The sequence below is a fragment of the Rhamphochromis sp. 'chilingali' genome, assembly GCF_963969265.1.
Source record: "Rhamphochromis sp. 'chilingali' genome assembly, chromosome: 15".
NCBI classification, from domain to species: domain Eukaryota; kingdom Metazoa; phylum Chordata; class Actinopteri; order Cichliformes; family Cichlidae; genus Rhamphochromis; species Rhamphochromis sp. 'chilingali'.
The window spans coordinates 15,538,029-15,552,141 of record NC_137942.1 but is presented as its reverse complement, the minus strand read 5'-3'; the positions used below and the strand labels follow the sequence as shown (position 1 = coordinate 15,552,141).

General features: G+C 36.9%; 1 protein-coding gene across 2 annotated transcripts; it reads right to left on the bottom strand.

The window, feature by feature from the left end:
• Positions 1–835: 835 nt before the first annotated feature.
• LOC308411160 (nuclear GTPase SLIP-GC-like) lies at positions 836–13,867 on the bottom strand. Of its 2 annotated transcripts, XM_080904933.1 has the most exons (21): positions 13,367–13,867; positions 12,981–13,093; positions 12,742–12,795; positions 12,347–12,439; positions 10,873–10,897; positions 10,633–10,716; positions 9,504–9,591; positions 9,012–9,225; positions 8,694–8,915; positions 7,488–7,688; positions 7,238–7,410; positions 6,524–6,578; positions 6,348–6,435; positions 6,137–6,258; positions 5,245–5,421; positions 4,999–5,153; positions 4,763–4,880; positions 4,523–4,631; positions 2,314–2,444; positions 2,101–2,182; positions 836–2,013 (listed from the first exon to the last, which is right to left on the bottom strand). In XM_080904933.1, exons 1-21 carry the CDS (start codon positions 13,431–13,433, stop codon positions 1,940–1,942), a joined length of 2,445 nt encoding a protein of 814 aa, XP_080761059.1. In that variant the 5' UTR covers positions 13,434–13,867; the 3' UTR covers positions 836–1,939. The 2 variants fall into 2 exon arrangements, 1 of the variants encoding a protein (XP_080761059.1); XR_013974344.1 differs by lacking the exon at positions 836–2,013 and having other exon boundaries at positions 4,512–4,631.
• Positions 13,868–14,113: the final 246 nt, after the last annotated feature.

The following is a 14,113-nucleotide window of genomic DNA, read 5'->3' as shown; positions in this document are numbered from 1 at the left end:
GCAAACAAGATACTTAAATTCCTCCACTTGGGCCAAGAACTTGTCCCTGATCTGGAGTGGGCACTCCACCCTTTTCCAGCTGAGGACCATGGCCTCAGATTTGGAGGTGCTGCTTCTTATTCCCACCACTTCACAGTCAGCTGCAAACTGTTCCAGTGTGAGCTGGAGGCCATCACCTGATGAAGCCAACAGAACCACATCATCTGCGAAAAGCAGAGATGAGGTGCTGAGACCATCCAAGTGAAAGTCTTCCATCACTTGGCTACGACTAGAAATTCTGTCCATAAAAATTCTGAACAGAATCGGTGACAAAGGGCAGCCCTCGTGGAGTCCCTCATCCACCGGAAACAAGTCTGACTTATTCCTGGCTATGTGCACCAAGATTGGTACTCAAGGCAACTAATCAATGGTCATGACAATTTGCATATTAATGATCAAGGAACTGACCTCGCAGTCCATTGTTTATTCAGTGGGCTGGTTTCAGTCCTTGTGCAATGTGCTGTTTATAAAGTTGGAGAAACCTGCAGTCAGCTGAGACTGAAGAAGTCACTTGGATAAGGATGTTTCTCCCTCTGACGCTACGTCCGGATGAACAGAATCAACCTTTTGGGACCTTCATTTAGAAACTCCATTTTGTCTTTACTAGTATTATTTTTGTTTGATTTTTAAATTTGTTTGTTGTTCTGAAACACTGAAGTATGACAAACAAGAAAATAGGAAATCAGGAAAGGAGTAAACACTTTTTCACACCACTGTATGTTTGTCACGCAATGCAATCAATTTTTTGGTGATTTTAGGGTAAAAAGATCTGGGTTAAAAAAACTGTTTCTATCTAATGATTACAATAAATATTTGCTTGCACGTAAGATTTATTGAACGGTATACAATATCAAATACATGCATTCTTTTAGAATCAGTACAGATAAGGAAGCAAGAAAACTAAATGATATACTAGCTGCATCACAGTGTGCTGGATTAATTAACATTTAAATGCTCTATGCAACAATCTCAGTTTTGTTAATCTTTTTCTTCAACAACTGTATGGTCACTTAAAATTATGAGATGTAAATATCTGTGTTTCACCAGTGTATCCTAATCCTGTATGTTAAAGGAGGTAATAAAAGAAGCACCTTAGTACCTTTTTGTAATGACATTACTAAGGTTACAGGAAACATGACAGTAAATGCTGAACGTGAATGAACTGTTTCATGAAGAAATAAAGTATGGTGGGTGGAAGAAACACGAGAGAATTACTGAAGACAAAAATCAAAACAGGAATTTAACAATATGCACAGAAGTAATTAAAATTTTAAACATTTAACGTAACAAAAAATAACAAAGAAACAACCTGAACCTAAACTCAAACTGTAATATATTCACCAATAATTCCAAACCCAGAAAAAGCAAAATGGCAGGGAGATGACAGAAGTAGCTGATGATTTCCTACAGCTTTACTTAGAGCCATTTCTCACTATTTGTCATGTACACATATTGTGTAACTGCAACAAACAAGTATTTGTCATTAGAACTGTGATGTAAAATTGGTACCTTTTCAGTGCTGGATGATAACTGATAAGCACTTACATTAAAAATGTTCCCATCCCAATGAACCAACAGTATACACATCAACTTAAAACATTAAATTATGATATTTAAAACAAGCAACAAAATCAAAATGCTTTTGGAAACTGTAATCTCAGACTCTTACAATTAAAACCATAAATCTCAGGTTCTAATGAGGAATGCATTACGTGTCTTCAAGCTCTGCTATAAATGATTAAAAACGACAACAAATTTTTAAAAAGAAAGAAATCAAAACCGCGTATCAACGTGATTAATGCTAACAGCACTAAAAACATTGTTCAAAATAATCAGAAAAATAGTTCATGATCACAGCCTTTTAAACAATTTGTGACATTTTAAGATTTACCCAGTGTGGTTACTTTTTTTCATCTTGATCGCCATTAAGTTCATCACAGTGTTTCTTCACCATCTCAAGATCTTCCAAAACATCTAAAAACAAAGTATTTGTTTTTATTAAATATTTATTGTTAGTGTTTGTATTGAGAGGATTCCTAACACTTTATATATTCTGTTTACCTGGCAGTGAGCAGGCCTCAGTCTTGAGTGAGTGTTCAATGGAATCCTCCATGGTTTTCTTCAGTGTCCTCAGGACAGTTTCCTAATTTATCATCAAAACCTTTGTTACTTTTTAAATAGGCAACTATTGAATCCAAGAATAACTGGACAAGAGATAAATTATTGGTTTGATATGTTTCAAGACTGCTTGAAAAAAAACCCAAAAAAAAAAACCTTCAAATCGTTCAACTGCTCCAACATGGCATTTTTTGCCTCTTCAAACATGTACTTCTTTGACTCCACATGTCTCTCAATAGTGTCCCTCATCCTCTTCAGGGTGCCTGGTCCTTCAAATGCTGCTGCTTCTACAAGGAGACAATCATTTTCATGCACAGTTGAATAGAAATACCGAATTTTTCTAACCATAAGGCGCATTGGATCATAAGGCGCATTAAGCAAAACAAAACAGTAAGATAAGTCAAACTTTACTCAACTCATTCTTCTTGCTTCCTCCACTTCCGTATGTGAAATGTGAAAATGAAAATTACCTGAAGCGCCTCAATGCTATGCTTTATATTAACCAAAATGTCATATAACTGTATATTGTAGTATTAAGTGGACACGGCCCTGATAATAAAGGCATTAGACTACGTGTCCTTTAGTGGTAGAAAGTTGGAGACTCTCGCTCACACTTGTCTGTAGAAGTAGATAACAGGGAATCATCTCTCAGTGGAAATGTACTAGAATACTGTGGTTTAGACTAGAGTGAGACAGACTGTAATAAAACTGTTAAGCGCACACTGCCATTTGGAGATTCACTGCAGTGTCATGTAGGACGCATCTCCCTTCTGGAAGTAATAAAAGTGTAAAATGGTCTAGTGAGCAGTGAGTTGTCTTCCATTAGATGCCTATGAGGAATCGAAAGAACTCGGTGAAGTGTTGATATTTAACACGTACCATTGATTCATTATTGTTGAATTCTCTCACAGCTGCTCTATTCCCATGTTGTTGCACTATATTAATGACTAACCTCGTATTGTGGATGGATTATCTCAGCTGTTCTCCTGACTGAAGTTTGGTCCGTTTACAGCATCTTGACTTGTGAATGCATTTCTCCCTAATCATCGGGAACCTCCACATTAACTTTCATCGAGTGGAAAAAGTTAGCATTCATCCTCCAGCTTCACTGTGTTTATGTTATGCAAACATAGGTGTGTTCCTAGCGATTACGTAGCACATCATTATATACCAGCTAGTCCAACTTCAGTGTATAAAAGGCTCTGAGATTTTATGTCCTGCAATATTGTTTGGGGTGGAGTTGTGGGAAATGACATAGGCAGAGGTTTGAGGTACTGCACTGCTGCTCCAGAAGGGAAGATTGTATTTCTGAGTTAGTTCTGTTACCTCCTCGTGTAAGTTTTGTTCCTGTTTGCCATTCTTCACCGTGATGCTCCGAGTGTTCAGTTCATGACTAGAAGTAAATTTCCTTAAATATGTTATTTGGCATGTGCCACTGGCTGCTGCCATTATGTAGTAGTTTATTTGGCCACACGACGGCACCAAAGTTCCTTGTCAATGGTTAGGGTGAATGTTTCTGCTTATAGTATCGCATTACCGCTGTGCTTAATTGGAGTTATTATATATTATATATTATGTCATGGACGTATTTATATGGATGTGTTGGTTTATTTCATTGGATATTTTTGAGTTTATATTAGTTTAGCTGCTGCTGTAATATATTCGGTCTCATGGCAATTTATTTGTTACTACAGACTGCTGGCAACACTGAGCATCTAGTTGGCAATAAAACGGACGGCGGTGACAATCCAGCAAAGTGGAAGTGTCTTGTCCTCCTTCCTGTATCCTGACCGATACACCATCTTGTTAGCTGTTGAACCTAAAAGAACTAGCCCTCACCTAACACTTCTCAACATTCAGTAACCCTACAAAAGTCACTGCTGTTTAGTTTGCTCTCTTCATTTATGTCTGAAGTGATAGCAGAGCTGTACGTTTTGATTTTTTCAAAAATCTCTCAGTCAAAATATATATGTGGTATATCATATTTAGATGGAAACTAGTGAGCTAACTTCCTGCTAACTTCTAACTCGGTTAAATTTAATAAATTGTGTTTTCATGGATGTCTGGATGTTAAACGGATTACGACTGGGATTATTCTGCGAGGCTGCTGATTATGGTAGCCGTAATGTTCCGACAATCCATCAAGCGGTGCGGCTTCGTAGCTTACCAAAGTAGTACTAAAACATTTTTGACAGATTTTTGAACGCTGTGTACCACTTAAAATCAATTCGAGGTCAGTAGGCATAACCAGAATTCATACATAGGGCGCACCGGATTATAAGGCCCACTGTTGATTTTTGAGAAACTAAAGGATTTTAAGTGTGCCTTATAGTGCGAAAAATAAGGTAATTCACCTCTTTCTTACCTTTGTAGCATCCTTTCATGTTACTCCTGATTGTCTCTGTCAGACTGTTGTAGATCCATTTCTTTTGTGTGAGGATGGTTTTGTTGAGCTTTGTCTTCATTTTTTTTTCCTTAGAAACATGAAATACAGATTAACATTATTTAAGACAACATCAAGGTAAAATAACTACAAGTTCAGTGTTTGAATTACTTTCTAATAATAGCTAAGCTAACAGGTTCATGGATAGGGAAGTTCTTTTACCTCGGTCTGGAGAAATGTCAGTTGCAGTTCGACATTTTTGTACTTTTCAATCAGTGAATCAGTGTTGAGTGAAAATGCATCAATGGCCCCATTGAAATTTCCACATTTTAGGTCGTTTCTGAATGGGGCAAAGATGTGGTTTATAATAGCAGTATTAGCAAGTTTATGATATAGTGCAATTTGGATACATGTATTGTTGTACATATTGGTGCTGTTCAGAATTAGATTATTCTCACGGGAAGGTCTTTCTGAATTTTTCATCAATGCTTTCAGTCAAATAAGACGCTAATATCATGTTGAGGTTTTTAGGTTTTCCTTTCTTTGGTTTCTGGATGCCATCATTCCTAACTGCAGACTTTAGTGTCTTGTGAAAAGATCTGCCACTTGTTTTCTGAAACAAAACAGAATTTTTGTTTAATTTTTTTTTAAACACATGGTCACAAAGTATCCTGAGGTTTTGATCCTGTAATTAAAACACATACACTGGGGTGCAAGAAGGACCTCAGTTTTCTTTCACATAAATTTTGGGATTTTTCAACTCCCTCACGTAGGTGTTGTTCAAAAGCTTTTGTAATGTCTTCAATTGCTTTTTTGACTCGATTATGTTGGATGCTCAAGTTTCCCTCAAGGACTGCACACACCTCGTTTTTTTGTTCAACCTGAAAAAAAAGAAAGATCATTATTTAAAGCAGTAAAACATCACATAATGGTTCTTTACTCATTTTTGAGGCGGTCTTGAGAAACCCAGGCTTTTAACAGGAATCTCATGCATAAGTTCAGTCAGATAGGTCTGTCATCATTTGTCTGCCTCTGTCTATTCGTTATGTCACTTCCATTTTTCCACACTATTGAACTCATTACTCTAGTCTGATCATTTTTTGCCTTCTGCAAATCAATCATCCTCTGTTCTCTGTGCTTTTATATGATTTTTTGTCATTCTGCCTTTCAGACTCTCATTCATGCAACTTGCCCCCTCCCCAACTTCACCTCAACCTTCCTGCGGTCACTCAGAGCACCATCCAAACTACCATCTTCACTACCCCAAGAATCTAGACTCTGGGAGCCTGTTCTAACTCCCATCATTTCTGTGCTCTCATTGGTTCACTGGAGTCTCATTGGTAAATAACTATTTAATCAAATTCTGTATCTCAATAATTTTCAGTTCTTCCAAATAATCTCTCTCCTTTCGATCACTAATAATAAATTACCACATATAGATTTATGATGTCCAGTATCCCACATTTTCAGTGAAGGTCAGCATGTCTTACAATATATGTTAGTAAACTTTAGTGAACATTTTATGAACATTTTTATTTTATGCATTTTTATGACCTTTAAGGAGATTATGAATGAGGCTTTATTGCCTGATCTTACCACTTCTCTGCTTTTGGCTCCTTGAATCAAAGACAGAATCCCATGAGCTCCAGACACATAGTTTGAGGTCTCTGAATGAGCGTCATTTAGATTTTTCAAAATTTCCTTGAGTTTCAGTATTTCTGTTAGAAATTGAAAAAGAAATATAAATCTGAGCAATACATTTTCTGTTACACAAAAACATACCATCACTGGTAGTGACTTCACCTACCATTGACATCTGGATTTACATTCTCCCCTTTGAGGAACTCTTTGGTGCTCACTGTGAAGACTTGGAAACTATCCTCACTGAAGTGATTCTGAGAACATTTTTGTTAGTCAGTTTTTACTTTTGGACCGTTTAAGAAGATAATTGTTTTAGATTTTGCTGTCAGATTATAAATTTACCGTAATCGTTTCCCGCTTTTTGAATTCATTCATCACTGCTTTCTTGACTTTGTTTCTTTTAGAAAGGAAATAAAAATTGGATGTAAAAGTAATTTATTGTTAGTATTGTAATGGAAAATTTCAATTATTCTTATTTAAGGTTCAAGCATTTGTGTGCATACTTAGTTGTGGCACTGTAATGAAAACTTCCACTGAGCAGTCTAAAACTAGATGAACTTATTTCAGCCTCAGTAGTTGAAAAAATAACTCCTTTTGCAGGTGGTCATAATGCCAAGAGCATGAACAGGATACGCATTGTTCAGTTAGGTTTCAGAGCGAGCTGCGTCATGTGCTGTATGATCACTTTCGGACTTCCTCACTTTTTTGGGGAATAAATAAAGGTGAGAGCTGCACTTCTGTTTCAGAGACTGCATGAAGGCGCCTCACTGCGTGTGCTCTCTCTCATGCGCATGATAATAACGAATGTTCATTACAGCCGAATGTGTCTGTGGAATTAAATTAAATTTCCACAACAGTATTTATCTAATTAAAAACTTATTAAAACACATATACATAGATTTTTTTTTAAAATGTATAACTTTTAATAATGACTTTTAAACAAAGTCTTTTAAACTTTTAAAGCAACAAAAAAGTGAATCATATGGTCACCATGTGTATCTGTAACTATCTGTGTAACTTTCTTTGTAATTTGATTTTTTTGTATATTTGACTTACATATCATCTGGTTTTTCATGATCTGACTTGGTGCAGATAAAATGAATTTGCTGACACTCGCCACCATTTCCCAGCAGGCTGCTGGCACCTTCCAGGATTTCCCAGGCTTCTCTTTCTGATGCTGCTCGAGTCATTTCAGTCACAATCCAAACTGTAGAACAACTGGCAATAAGCTGAAAAGGAAATGAACGTATGTAAATTATAAATAACTAATGCTTTGAAGAAACATGACATGACTTCTGTGAATTACCTCTGTCCACATTTGATCTCTGCTTCTGTTAGAGTCACCGTTTCCAGGAAGGTCCACGAGTGTGACATGATCAAGAAAATCATTGTCTGGCACTTTGACAGTCACACACTTCACAAGTGGCCAGTACCACCTCTTTACTTCTTCTGTCTCATTTGACTCACTTCTTGTATATCTCAGAAATTTTTCAGACAACCCTTCAGCCTGCAAAAACAAACAAACAAGATAAATACAAGCCAATTGAATGTATGTGCCCATAACAAAGATTTTAATGATTGCATGAAAAAGAAGATGGGAAATTAAAATAAGACATCCTATCTCAAAAATCTGAAATGAAAACCAGGAAAATAAATCCAAAGTAATTCGATTTTTTTATTTAAAAAAAGAAAGAAAGAAAGAAAGAAAGAAAGAAAGAAAGAAAATAAACCTTTTTTATATTTTACTGTGGATCACAGTAAGTGGCCTGGTTCTTATATAGTGATTTATTTTACTGCATGTAAACATTTGAAGCACTTTATAAAACTTGCCTCGTTACCCCAAGCACTTTTTTCTGGGTATGTTATTTCTAGCTAACATTTACACACATTCATTCACTGATGGATGCATCGAAGATCAACTGGGGGTTTGTAGATATTTGGCATGCAGACTTGAGGGAGCCAGGGATTAAACCACCAACCCTCCGATTAGTAGGTGACCTGCTCGACCTTCTGAGCAGGAGTTTTACAAATTTTAAACTCTTCAACACCTCCACAAAGAAAACTGCAAGCTCCATGGTAACAGGATAATCAGACAGCAACAGGATAGTAAACCATAAAATTTTAACCACCACAATTTCACTTGTTTTTTTGTTTCTTGTTTGATGGATGTCAAACATTCTGGAAATGAGGCACATCGACATATCGCCGACATATATCTGCTCAGCAATAAACTGCAGCAACATCTGCTTCACCAATGCTTTGTCTCTGTCTGCACTCTCCATTAGGGTGGCATTACATAGCATGGACATCTTCCTGCTGCAAAGGTGCAGCATCAGGGTAGCTTAATGCTGCTTGGGTAACTATTGACTGCTCATTATGTGATGTTCATAAGCCACACACTGCTATGTATCTCACCCAAACTCTGGTCTAATTACTGCTTTAAACTGCAAGTATTCCTTTGTTCTAGAAGAAGAACCAGATTTTATTTTGGTCTGTATTACTGCACACTTACTGAGTCACTTTCCAAAATTTTTATCTTGGACATTTGAAACTCTGGAATATCTCTGAAATATTTGTTGTCCATGAGGCTGTGAGTTGATTTTTCTTTCCACTCTTCTCCATACAGCGCTGATAACTTTCCATCACGGTCAAGACAATCATCATTACCACCATCATCATCATCATCATCTTCTTCAAGAGCCAGTTTTAGGGACTGCACCTCATTTTCCCAATCCTAAAAAAGATTATATCTTAATTTTAGTAAAGCAGTTTTTGTATCTACATTGTAACACATTACTTCAAAAATCACCATATTTATATTTCATTCTACCTTTTTTGTAATGAACTCGATGTGTGCCTCATACTTTGATCCATTGGTAGCCTCCACCTTTATCATTACTGAGGTACATGCACTGACACTTCCAGAAGGCAACAGGCCCTCCTTATTTATGATGGCATTGATTAAAGAACTCTTTCCAGCCCCGGTTTTACCAAAGACACCAACCAGGTGTCTCTTTTCTGTCTCCAAATCTTTGATTTTATCCCTGTTGAACGAGTTTAAATATGGATTAACTGACCCATTCTCAGAAATATCAAACTGAAAATGTAGTAAAATCAGAAAAAAATTGTTTTTTAAAATGTGTTGAAAAAATTCAACTGACTACTGGAACAAACTACACAGCTCCATGCTGAGCTCTGACCGAGTTTAAATCTTTAGTATGTTTATTATACCAAATACCAGCAAAATGTTACAGACTGTCCCAACTTCCTGGGAAATGGTTGGAAGAACATCCAACAAAAATAGAAAATCTTTATTACTCACTTTAGGAAAGCGCTGAGCTTGTCACGGCCATGTAGTCTTTGACTGACACGTCTCATTATGTCTTTGACATCAGACAGTATTTCTGTTTCTGTCAGAGAAACAGAAAAAAACCCTAATAAGTAGGAACCTGGAACCAGTGTAATGCAAATATGGTCCACTGATATGCAAATGTAACCCATGGTTATTTTATTGCCAATTGTATTCTATTTTTATTCTAATTTTAAGTGTTACTGTTTTGTTAAGTGTTGAGTTTTCCCATTTTCCCATGAATGCACCATAGCGCTGTGCGCGTTGACTTTCTTTCACTGCATCCGCCTGCATGGAGCTAGATGCGCAAAGCTGTGTGGAGATTCAGTCCTGCAACGTGTTGTGCTACAGAATTAATGTTTTCTTTGAAGAATATCCTGGCTGTTTTTTTTAAGTAGTAGAAATCTGCTGCAAGGACCGAGCGGTGCCATCTAAGGACTGGATGCCACTAGAGGTGCCTAGAAAGGACGTTCTCAATCTGAAGGCCACCTGTTTCCTTGGAGGGTGGTAGGATACAACGATTTGTAATTTTGTTTAAGGATTAACGTTTTTTAATGAGCTCTCAGGACACTTTATGTTGCTACTTTTTTCCTTTTTGGGTCAGATCTGATTCCACTTAACACAAAACCTGATGCACCAAAAAGCAAAACAGTGACTAAAGACAATTCAAATAACTTGAACGCTTACCACATACTGAATACAAAGTGCACTGAACTGAAATGGACAGCATGCCTGACACATTTATGGACACTTGAAGTGATATGTTGTACATTGTTGAAGATTACATGTTTGAAATTATTTAAAGGTTTGTTCATGTCTATGTTTTGAACCATTTAAATGTTGAATACACTCAAGTCACTTTTTTCCTTAAGTTGTTGTCAGTGTCTCATTCTGAGTGGAAGGTTTTTCCCTCTTTAAGTTGAGTTACCACTGCCAGTCTCCTTACGATCCTAACTGAACCCAACAAGAGGAGATTCTGAAATATTGTTTTTTCCTTGACCTTGGATGACAGATTACTGTGGATTTGACTGATTTTGACTACTCAGTTAAAAATGGTGACACAAAGCAGGAATAAGTGTGAGGATTTCATATATGTGTGTACCTGACTGTGATCCTGCTGCACAGTTGTCTTGTCGTTTAGGAGATGGTTGACATTCGTCGAACTCAAGTTCTGACTTTCTTTTTCCTTTTTGGATTTAAACAAAATAATACAATTTAAAAAGAAAATCTGAATATTGAAACTTCTGATTATGGTGTATTTTAGATGTTGCAAAAATAATACTGTGAAAATAAATAAATAAATTAGATGTATTAAAATGAGAGTGAGATACATTTTTCTCACCTTTTTCACTTATGGATGGCAAATCCTGTGGAAGCATATAAATATTCAACTTTCACATGAAGTTAAATTATTATAAATTGTACATGTATGCATAATTGAATTTATAGAAGAAATCATTGCTCCTGTACAGAAACAATTTGTTCTTTAACAAACTGTCAAAAACTTTCACATGCACTTTTTAAAATGTACACACTTATATGTACATATATTCTCAGCTAGCACAGTGATTAAAAAAAAAAGGAAAACTTTTGCATTCTTGCCTCTCAGTAAACATGATCCCATGAGTCAATGTTTCTGCCTAATTCAGCACCAGTGACACAGACCTAGAGACCAGTTGGTGACCACCCCATCCCTGGCAACCACCAGCTGTTAGGGTAAAATGTGTATTCCAACATCAGGCAACTACATCAGTTGTTTAGTGGTTGGTAGAGGTTGTAAGAACTTTAAGTCGCAGGGTGGTCTTAAGGCTTGTGTGACTGGGGCTTTGCTTTGACTCAGGTCACCTTAGCGTATATTTATGAAGAATGAAGGCATGCTGCTTCATTATCTGATTTCCAATAACCCTTACCTGATCCAAATCAGCTGTCGCTATCACTATGTAGCAGGGTGACACAATAGGACTTTCATGAATTTCCCCCATGCACATTAGTGGTGTGAGATACTGCTGGATTTGGTATTCCTTTTATACTAAGTAAATAAAGGCCCAGTATCAACGATTCTGATACAGATACTAATGCTTTTTAATAATTATGGTGGATGGTGGATCAAACTGCTAAATCAGAATGAATTTTCATGACCTGTAAGTGTTTGGGGGATTTTCTTTTCTTTGGATTATTAATTAAACCCAAGGACAGAAAACATATAATGAGAAGTCTGTATCACATCTACTTGTAGTTTAAATATAGTAACTGCACAGTATCCCTTTTACAGTTAACACAAAGGGGTTATGATATATTCGGAATATTTGTTTCAATTACAATAAATGTTATTATGACACTTGAAAGCAGCAGCACTTAGATGGCCAGGTTGCCTCTTTGATGATTCTAGGAGTAACAAAGAAACAGAAACCAGTATCCCAAAAAGTTTATTCTGTTAATCTGGACTGTTTTCAGTGGGAGAAACGTTTCATCGCTCATCCAAGTGACTTCTTCAGTCTCAGCTAACTGCAGGTTTCCCCAACCTTATAAACATTTGCACTTTATATAGTTGGGAAAACTTGGGATTTACTTACCTGGATGATTGAGCATGTAACAAGACAGAAACTAATATCAGTCTCATTATGCTCCTATCAATATCAAAACAAACTTTGGCATCTATATTTTGGTTTGATCCGCCCACCACCAGGGCCATGCAGAGCTGTTTAAAGGGGCGGGTGCTCAAAGTTAAAAACAGGCACATAGAACCAGGCTGAACAACAACACACATTCTTTAAGAATCTAATACGGAATCGCATCATACTATATCACTGTTTTACCTGATGGGGTACAATGTTGCTGTTGAGGAGTTTCTGCTGATCCTGCTCCTGATAGTGCAGGAGGAACGGGCTGTGTTGAGCTGCGACTGGAGACTGTAAAAAGTCCATAGGAGAGATGGTAGCTGATTAAACAAGTGCTATGAGATAATAATAAAAAGATTGGTGAAAGTGCCATGTCAGCAACCATAAGGCAACAAAACTGTGAAAAACAAACTAGGCTCTGCCTATGAATCACTCTTTGCCTCTCTTCTTCCGCCCATCTCCTCATCTCATTTATCACTCTCCACTTGCTGTCCATCTGAGGCACAATTTACTATTGCAATAAACTATTATTTAATTATCCACACTTAAAAACCTCATCTATCTATTCAATAATAAAACTGTTTTTGACTTACTTGACCAGAAGTATTGACGGCTTCTTTTTGTGGTTGAGTTGTATTTTGCTCTTCCTAACATAATGAAAACATGGCAAATCCATATTGGCAAAATATGTGAATAATATAGCTATCATAGACACACTGATAGTTAAGTAGTTTGTGCACCATAATAATTCTACAACAAATTCATCTGTAAACTTTAACACGAGTGAGGTTTTTCAGAAAAAAAGGAAAGAAATCTTAAAGGATTTAATTACCTTTAACAGCTTTAGTTTATCCTTGAATTTTACTCTAGGTCCAGCTTTTGTGATCAATTGATCAATTTCCTGATCATTGAGAAGATACAGACTTTCCTTATCAATTTCTTGAGCTGTAATAAAGTTAAATAGCAGAAATAACGATTATTTATAAAATTACTTCAGAAACAGTTTTTTAAAGGAGTTCTGCATTGATGTATGATTTGAACACATTTAATTCCCTTTTATTTTAAGCAAGTATCACTTTCCAGTCTTAGGACATCTTCTCTTGCACATTTTGTGTAGTAAATATGAAAATGTGTATTAATAGGTATTATTTTTCAGAGTTAACAAAACGTATAAGTATCAATATCTGTACCCATCACTGATGCACAGTAATAATTTACCTTCAAATGCCTCAATCCAGTCACTTAGTTTCCATTCAGTCAGTTTGTTTCGCACAAAACCATCCATGACCAAGAATAGAAACTGAAAGAAATTGTAATTTCTGATCCTGTCAAGGTGAACGAGCGGACTCTAGCGCAGAACTAAGGTTTCAATTAAAGAGAGTTTATTTACAGTGACACCAGGCGCTATAAACAACCGTGCAGGGCAATTAGTGCTCCCGGGAATCCAGGGAAAAATGAACACGTCCAAAAGTCCTCTTCTCAATCGCCAGTCCCTCACACGTTCTCTTTTGTACGATACACGACGTCCACATACGAATATCCAAACTCACGTCAAAGACAAGGGAAAATAGGGAAGCGTCCAGTAGGGTCTGTACACGGGAAGAGAACACAAATTAGACATCCACAGAAACACGAGCGCCACGATCCAGCGATAAGTAACACAGAGCCGCCGCCCTGCGCAGCAGGTGAGTGGAATAATTGCAGGTGCGCAGGCCAAGAGCGTGGACCAATGACTGTAGAAAATGTGGGCGGCCTGACAGCTCCCCGTTATGCTAGCTGCATTGTAGATCATAAACCCCGCCTCCTCCGTGTTAACGGATGGCACTGGGGTCAGACAGACTAAAATGAAAGCCTTCTCCTCAGAAACCTTTTTTCTAGAGTTCCATCTGCTATTTTAAGTAGTTCTTATCACATTAATTTGGGTTTAAGGAGTCATTTTTCTCACAAATGTATTTTAATCATAAC

Coding starts and splice junctions, on each gene's coding strand:
- LOC308411160 (XM_080904933.1), bottom strand. CDS start 13,433: ATGGATGGTTTTGTGCGAAACAAACTGACTGAATGGAAACTAAGTGAC. Junction 9,226..9,503: donor AAGCTCAGCGCTTTCCTAAA/GTGAGTAATAAA, acceptor CTCGTTCAACAG/GGATAAAATCAAAGATTTGG. Junction 6,259..6,347: donor TGTAAATCCAGATGTCAATG/GTAGGTGAAGTC, acceptor AATTTCTAACAG/AAATACTGAAACTCAAGGAA.